Below are 9201 nucleotides of genomic sequence, written 5' to 3' on the forward strand. Positions count from 1 at the left end.
TCCAGTGGAATTGTTTTGTCCTTGTCCTGCAAATATATATATATATAGAAAGTATTTATTAGTTTAATTAATGCACTTTATACCTCAAAAAAAAAATCATCCAAATACAAGTTGGGGTAAAGGGCAAATCTCACAATAAGAGGAGCAATTGAGTAGAGCATTGGGTCAAAGAATATCTTTCATTACAGGTAAAACTTCTTTGAGCCCAATGGATTTATAAAAATAAGGATTAAGTTTTTATCCACTGTCAATAACAACAGGTATGGATGTATATCAATTATGTACAAAGTGAATTTCAAATGTGAAATTAGATTATCCGGTGGCACGTGGCTACGTCTGCCTGTGTATACATTAACATTAACAGTGTATAAAAAATTATCCTAAAAACAAAGTAAACAAATGAATTAGCAAAATAAACCCCATCTTTCTCTCCTAACAATCTCGAATAAGAAAAAAATTAATAAAACAACAAAAAAAGGGGAAAAGAATCACTTGAAAAAAAGAAAAAGAGACATAAAATATATATATATATATATATATATATATATATATATCTTGAAAGGAAGATGCAGCTTATTGGAGCCTGTGGAAAAGCATGGCTAGTGAAATTAGTTGTATCCCAACAATAAGATGCATATATATATATATATATATATATATATATATATATATATATATATATATATCTTGAAAGGAAGATGCAGCTTATTGGAGCCTGTGGAAAAGCATGGCTAGTGAAATTAGTTGTATCCCAACAATAAGATGCAAAGATGAAAGTTTTTTAAAAACAGAACACCAAGCTCATTCGAGGCAAAGCAAAACAGAACAGCATCACAAAGAACTCAGCGACACATATATACGTGTACATGAAATAGTTTTATCATAATCTAATTGTTAGATCGGAGCTATTAAATTGTTGAAATAGAAAAACGTACACATAGACAAATTGTGGAGAAAGCTTGAAAATCGCCTGTGTCTTCGGTTGCCATCAAGCCATCACGTTAGGGTGACAGTTGCATGAGATAGAAGATGTAGACAGGAAATATGTTCGCCTGTGTCTTCGGTTGCCATCAAACCATCACGTTAAGGAAATATGTAGACAGGAAAAAAACTATCTCCCTGTACTGTCATTTGTTGGAAAAAAACTAAGACCTTATTGCGAGGCTCATTTGAGTGTGCTCAATGAAAAAATGATAGTTCTCCCTGTGAGTTTAGTCCCACATCGAAACTTAGCATGAGTGAGTAGCAAGATTTAAATTCCTCAGGGCTTGCCTTCCAGTCAGCAATTGCCTGGATGGGTAAGTCTTATGGGTCCTCCCTTAGGTTGAATGAAACTCTTTTTAGTGTGCGTTAAGTTATAGTTAAATTATCTCTAGAGCTGTAAACGAACCGAAACGAATCGAGTATTTCATGTTTGAGCTCTGTTCGTTAAGCGATTCGAACTCCGTTCGTGTTCGTTAGTTAACTTTCGAACTCTAAATCTGTGTTCGTGTTCGGCTCGTTAAGTAAAGTTCGTGTTCGTGTTCGGCTCGTTTAATATAAACGAGCCGTTCGCGAACACGCTCGAAAAGGTCGAATCCAGATTATTCTAGGCCTTAAATATGCCACACAAATCATTAATCATCCTAAAAAATAATTAAAATACTAAATGACTAAATTCCATTATTCAATAACTGCATAACCAACATTAACATAAAAACAACAAATAAAACAAAGTAATTTGTTCTTCAAATATAAAAATTCGGCCATAAGACAAGTACAAATTTTCGGCAGCAGCCAATGGGGAAGGAAAACAAAAGTAAGGTTGGAAAGGGAAGGGGAAAGTTTTAGAATTTTTTATGAGTAACCCTAAAATTTGTCAAATGATACAACATTGACTTTTATGAGCCAACAAAAGATGGAGATAAATTTTGGGACGCTCTTAAAATTTTGTCAAATGATAATTATGTATTTGTCATACGCATGTAACCGGATAGAATCGTATAAAATACAACAGCATTGAGTCCTTGTCCCAAAAGATGAGACGTATATTTATTTTATCTTAAAGGCGTTATCATTTACAATGCAAAAACAAATGCAATTAGGGGGTGATGATATTTTTTATGTACTCCCAGCGTCCCAAAATTTGGGACGCTCTGGGAAACACACTTTTTATGTATAGTAATATTATGGGGACACACTTATCTGAATCTTCCAATCGTACCCTTTGCTGTTTGTGGAGTAAAACAACAAACTGTTGAGGACCACTTGCCATTAAGTCACTTTGACTAAAAGGCAAAGACAATCAGAAGGGTATAACTTCCGATGATGTGTTATGGCTGGGTCCATCAGACTTGGTTAGTGCAATCTTAACTTTTCAATAGAAGGGTATAACTGAAAAATAATTTTAAAAGTGGTTTGACTTTTTCAAAGTGACTCAAGTTTTGGGACAAGCAAAAAGTGGAAATATGACATTAACAATGGGACGGAGGGAGTACTACTTATGATGTGCCCTTAAGGCACATAGTAGAATAAGTTTATTCTATTTATGATTAATGTTGTGTTAGTGCAAGAATTTTCTTACACATTGACTTCAATAGTTAATATTTATTGTATCTTCAAACTTATAACCACGGTCTACATTTTAAAGGCATTATGGATCTTAAGTCCACAAGAGCGAAAAAATTGGTGTTGAATTCGCCTCGAGTTGAAAAAATTCGAGAAAATTGTAAAGATACAAATACATTGATGCTGAAAATTACATAGCATTCCTAAAAGTATTTGTATTTTAATACGAATAAACTATTTGTTTATTGTCTTTCACTTAAGTTGTCAATTTTTTTTCAACAATTAATATTTGATACAAGTACATATATCATTCTACTGTTGACCTTGATCACGTTAGATTGTTTAATTAGGCCGGTCACCTAAATTGTAGTTTATGCATGTTAAACTCATTAATTATATTAATAATTACAGATTCCACCGTACATCTCCAAGTACATATCTGACCACAGATCCACGTTAAACTTTGATAGGTTGCACTTTTGCACTATATATAAATAATCTCAAGATTAGTAACTCCTTAATCTACTCAAACTTGATTTCCATTCTCCTCTCCTTTTTACTTTCATTGCCTTGAAGGCTAATAATCTAACAATGGCCAAATGCATTTCGATTCTATCAATCCTTTTTCTCTCCATTCTTTGCCATTTCACTCCACATATTGCAGCTTATAATGTGGTACATTTTGGCGCACGGGGAGATGGAATAAAATAGGTTGAAAATGTCACTAATCAATTGTAAAACAAAGAAATCAAAAGGCAGAATTGAGAAAATGAGATTACAAAGAAACCACCGACAAAAAAAAAAATATATGGAGTCTCATGCAATAACTGATCGATCTTTTATATCCTTTACCTATGCAACAACAGTTTTATTGTTTTGAAAACTTTTAGATCGGATACCTGACCAAGTATAATGATCCCAATGTCCCCAAAATTACGTTGCTTTTACATGATCATGTTTCTGATTTCTTGTAAGAAACTCACATCTTATCTGTCATTCCTTCTTAATCATTAGCGAATATGTTCCCAGCAGCTAGAGTCCCGCCGGTGTCTGCGGTTGCCATTAAGATATCACGTTGTATGAACACTTGCATGAGCTATAGGTGGTGCAGAAACAAATATATCCTTTAGCTCAGAATCAGTGTATACACCAGCGCGTTTAGATGCCTATCACACGTGCAAAATTTAGTGTTCAAATTGTAACATATATCTCGATTTGTTATTGTATATATATACTGACAGTGTAGAAAAGATTAATCGTTCATAAATATACAAAAGTGCTATTTGTTATAGACTTATAGTGCATACTTTGCTACAAGGCCTTTCCTCTTTGGTTTGTAAACAAAATTTAGAAAAAGAAAAGGGAAGTTTGATGTATAAGGTTAAGTCGGTCACTAATAAATCATATTCAGGTAAGATAGTCTAATATTTTTTTGCATAACTGTTTGTGAGTTATATAATCAGATTAATGCTTTTTCCTATAACTATTGGTGCAGAGAATTTTTTTTTTATATTAACTGTTCTAAATAATGACACTTAAATTTGAAATTCAATTTATACACATATATTATGCATTTTGCACTTGCTAGTGATTCAAAAAATACACATATTAAGTCTAGTGATTAAAAAATACACGTATTAAGTAGGAAAGATCAATTCTATGTATAAGTGTCATATTATCAAAAATCTAGAAAATGAGCCTTCACCCTTATCATTAGTGCAATCGAAGCTTCAAAATGTGAGTTTAGAGGAAGTGCTTGCAATTGCACATACCCTGGCTTGTCTGGTTGATCTTCAGATAAATTAAGTGGAGGACATCAATTTGCAAATAAAATTTGCATTCAGCTGATACAGGAAGCTTAATTCAATGTATACAGTTCCAGCAAATGATCATCTAGGTAGAAAAAGCTTTTGCTTATTGGTATCGGACACACAAGAATCAATTCAACTAAATTTAATGTATACAATCGAGATAATCAATCAATCAATCAATCAAGGTTGAACGAGTGTTTTCAACAGGCGAGAATTGATTAACAATCAGTTCATGCAGATATATCATTTTCTCTGTTCTTGAGTAGCATGCATGAAATGCCTATTCAATATATATGTCCAGCAATGTCTTTGAATTGTTTGTCAAGACTTTTTTTTCCCCCCTTCTTGAAACAGAAGACAGAAAATATTATGATTATAATTATCTTAATCACAACAGATTGGCGTCAGTCACATGTTCAAGAGACTAAATTGTTGGTGCTTCCTGCGTTAATCATGGATCTTAAATTCCCAAGTATATATTAGCAAATAAAATTCATGATTACAATACTAATACCTTGCTTAATCTGCCCCGATAAAGAATCTAAACCCAAATTCCACCGTACATCTCTGAGTACATGACGTGGGATTAACAGGTTTAACATTTTAAACACCTACATTAATCAATGCATTCTTGGACTACTATAAATAATCAGAGGTTGCTTCTTCAATCTTCTCAAACTTGACATAGAATTAATATCCATCAACCTTTCCCCTTCCTCACTTCTTGTCTGAGAAAGGCTGAACAATGGCGAATCCCATTTGCATTTCAGGGATACTTTTTCTCTCCATTTTCAGCCTTTATTCACCCCTCATTGCAGCTTACAATGTAGTAAATTTTGGTGCCAGGGGAGATGGGAGAACAGATTCCACAGCAGCATTTCTCCGGGCCTGGATGTCAGCTTGCAGCTCAGCTAGCCCGGCAACAGTTTACGTGCCCCGAGGGAACTTCTTGATTAGAGCGGTATCTTTCTCAGGGCCCTGTAGGAGTAGAATCCAGTTCCAAATAGATGGAACTCTTGTTGCTCCTGACAATTATTATGTCATTGGCAACTCTGGATTCTGGATTTTGTTTTATAAGGTCAGTAGGCTGACAATCAGTGGCGGAACCATCGATGCCCGGGGAAATGGATTTTGGTCTTGTAGGAAGAACGGCAACAATTGCCCGGCTGGAGCAAGGGTAAGTCTCCTGATCAAAGAATTGTTTTTGATTTGACACATTTGGCCTGTGGAAATTAATTGAGTCAATTCTTTATGATTGATTGATTGATTAACAATGGTGAAATTGAATGCAGTCGATGATGCTAATGTGGTGTAACGATGTATTGGTAAGCGGATTGACATCATATAATAGCCAGACAATTCACATTGGCATCGACAACAGCAGCAATATGAAGTTACAGAATCTGAAAATCACTGCCCCAAGTGGAAGCCCCAACACAGACGGCATACATGTGGAATCATCTACGGGTGTCACAATTGTGGGCAGTACCATCAAGACAGGCGATGACTGCATATCAATTGGTCCTGGCACCATGAACCTGTGGATTTCAAATATTGGCTGTGGCCCTGGACATGGAATCAGGTAAAAATAGACATTGTCGTGCATTTTCAATTTGCATGAGCCCAATAAGAACAGATGATCAGGTTCCATGGAGTTGTCTAGCTATTACATTTTTCCTGGTTCAGTACTTTCTGCTGCCACTGATTCTATGATGGTCAATTGCCCGGTCAATTATGTACTAATTAATTACTGAGAAAATTACACTTTACCCCCTGTGGTTTAGTATTTTTCTACATAACCCTCCTATGATTTCGAAAAACTATACATAACCGCCTCATAATTTGGATTAAAATGTCAAAATAACGGAAATAGTCATTCGTAGCAGAACTTTTAAAAATGTCGAAATTACCCTTATAAATACATGACACACTAACCCCGTATAATTTTTATGTTTTATCATATAACTCCCTTATGATTTAATGATTTACCATATAACCTCCCTATGAGTTTCAAAATATACACATAACCCTCCTTGGTAGGGCTGTCAACGGGTCGGGTCCGGGCCGGAATTCATTATTCCTGACCCGGACCCGAATTACTGTACCGGAACCGGATCCGACCCATTTACCCGACGGGTCTTTTATTCTATGTTCCGGATCCGGATCCGGCGGGTCCCGGATCCGGGTCGGGTCTACCCGCACAAATTTAGCAAAATTTATAATTTCTAATAAAAATGAAAAAAATATATATTTGTAAACTAATTTCTAACTAATGCAAAGAAAAAACCAAATAAGAAAAGAAATCAAATTGACTTTATTCAAATACATTATCCTAATCAAATTATATTGATAAATATATATTTTTTAAATTATGAATTCATTTATATCCGGATCCGGGTCTAATACGGGTCGGAATACAATATTCCGTATCCGACCCGTTTTTTTGTTTGACAAAACGGATCCGGATCCGGATCCGGAAAACGGAATTAAATCCCCTACCCACACCCGCAATAATTTCACGGATCCGATCCGGATCCGGGTCTAGACCCGACCCGTTGACAGGCCTACTCCTTGGTTAATAAATAATTTTCAACTTTATATAAGAGTATTTTTTATATTTTAGACGACTCCGTTACGAATGATCATTTCCATCACTTTGACACTTGAATTCAAATCATGAGGGGGTTATTTATAGCTTTTAAAACTATAGGAGAATTATGTAAAAAAACTAAATCACAGGGGATAAAGTGTAATTTGTCCTTAATTATTTGTACAATTCTAATCCATCTCTCATGAGCTTTTCAAACTATAGTTTAGTGGAGTATTGAGTTTTTCAAGGCACCATGGGGGGATCCCAACCGGCAAACACATTATTCACCAAAGAAACTGAATTAATAGTAACTGAATTCTTAAAAGTTACACCCAACTGAAGAGAAAGTAATTAATGAGAGTACATCTGATTCTTGCATATTTCATTTATAATAACCTCAATTTTACTAAGTTGATCTCGTTGCAGCATTGGTAGTCTGGGCAATAGTTACCATGAAGCTGGAGTCCAAAATGTGACAGTCACCGACTCCGTTTTCACCAACACAGAGAATGGGGTTCGGATAAAGTCATGGGCAAAACCAGGTGGTAGCTATGCAAGAAGTCTCCTCTTCAAGAACCTGATAATGACAAGTGTTGCATATCCCATCATCATTGATCAGAAGTATTGTCCAGATAACAGCTGCCCACATCAGGTAATTCTTCAATTACAGATCTCTAATTCACCTTCCATTAGGGATTGATTTGGATATTGAACACCAGACTCCCCATCAGATACCTAATACATACTCCTAGCTGCTTAGTTTAACCAAAAAAGAAAAAGGGCAAATTACATTTTACCCCCCTGTGGTTTAGTATTTTTTCTACATAACCCCCTACGGTTTCAAAAGCTATACATAACCCCTCTCATGATTTGGATTAAAGTGTCAAAATGACGAAAATAGTCATTCGTAACGGAACTTTTAAAAATATCAATATTAGCCTCAAAAATACATGATACACTAACCCCGTGTGGTTTTTATATTTTATCATATAACCCCCTTATAGTTTAATGTTTTATCATATAACTCCCTTATAGCTTTCAAAATATACACATAACCCCCCCTTGGTTAATAAATAATTTTCAACTTTATATAAGGGTATTTTTGATATTTTAGGTGACTGCGTTACGAATGATCATTTCCGTCACTCTAACATTTTAATCCAAACCATGAGAGGATTATATATAGATTTTGAAATCATAGAGAGGTTATGTAAAAAAACACTAAACCACAAGGGGGTAAAGTGAAATTTGCCCAAAAAAAGCGAAAGTGGTTTCACTTTCAGTTTATCAACTTTCAAAAATCTCAAATTCATCACATTCAACATTGACTTGGCCCAAGGATTTGCTACGACCCTAGTTACTGTATTAATCTACATAGCCAGTTAGACCCTATCTCGCGCTGCAGCAGATGAAAACATCTCAAGTTTTTGAGTCAAAGTAAAATCAGCGCCCAAGTTTCGACTGGTGTTTTAAGAGCAGGACAGAATAGCAGGTCACTCAAGATCAGAGCCAGCGTTTCAAGAGTTGGACTGAATAACAACGACTCAGTCGAGATCAAGATTTAAAAGATTTCGACTATTAAGATCAATATCAAATAATTGGATGACATTACAAACATACAGATATATGAATGATAAACAACTAGATAACATGAATAAGTAACATAAAAAGTACACAAAAACATAAAGAAATCTTGGTTTCTTGACAGATTTTGATATGATCAACTGATTGCTGGTCTATTCAGTTCACTCAACCCCAACAATCACTCGATTTTCGATCAAAATAGCTGGTCCAAGATGAATTTGAAGGCGCTATTCTCAGCCACAACACGTTTTCCTATGCTAATTTAGACTAGTTAATACTCTCTCCGTCCCATTTTGATAGTCCTGTTTTCCTTCTTCGTCTGTCCCAAATTGTAGTATCATTTATCAACAACATTTGACTTTCATCTCATTTCTAAAGTTTTCACTAATTTCTTTGTTTTCTTTAATTGTGTGTGTGTGTGTATGTGTGGATATACTACAGAGTTCTGGAGTAAAAGTTAGTCAAGTAATCTACAGAAACATAAAAGGCACTTCAGCAACCCAACAAGCAGTGAAGTTCGATTGTAGTTCCAGCAATCCGTGCAGTGGAATCATATTACAGGACATAAAACTCACTTACTTGAACCGTTTTTACAAGCCAACAGTGGCCTATTGTAGCAATGCAATCGGAAGACAAAGCGGCGCAGTCTTTCCAAAGAGTTGCTTCTGA

The 9201-nt window shown here is 35.2% G+C and overlaps 1 protein-coding gene across 1 annotated transcript; it reads left to right on the forward strand.

Annotated features, from left to right (window-relative positions):
* Nucleotides 1-5103: 5103 nt before the first annotated feature.
* LOC113733791 (polygalacturonase-like) lies at nucleotides 5104-9201 on the forward strand. Its single transcript, XM_027259967.1, has 4 exons — nucleotides 5104-5535; nucleotides 5651-5940; nucleotides 7375-7600; nucleotides 8974-9201. Exons 1-4 carry the CDS (start codon nucleotides 5104-5106, stop codon nucleotides 9199-9201), a joined length of 1176 nt encoding a protein of 391 aa, XP_027115768.1.

Source organism: Coffea arabica, chromosome 3c, assembly GCF_036785885.1.
Source record: "Coffea arabica cultivar ET-39 chromosome 3c, Coffea Arabica ET-39 HiFi, whole genome shotgun sequence".
NCBI lineage: Eukaryota > Viridiplantae > Streptophyta > Magnoliopsida > Gentianales > Rubiaceae > Coffea > Coffea arabica.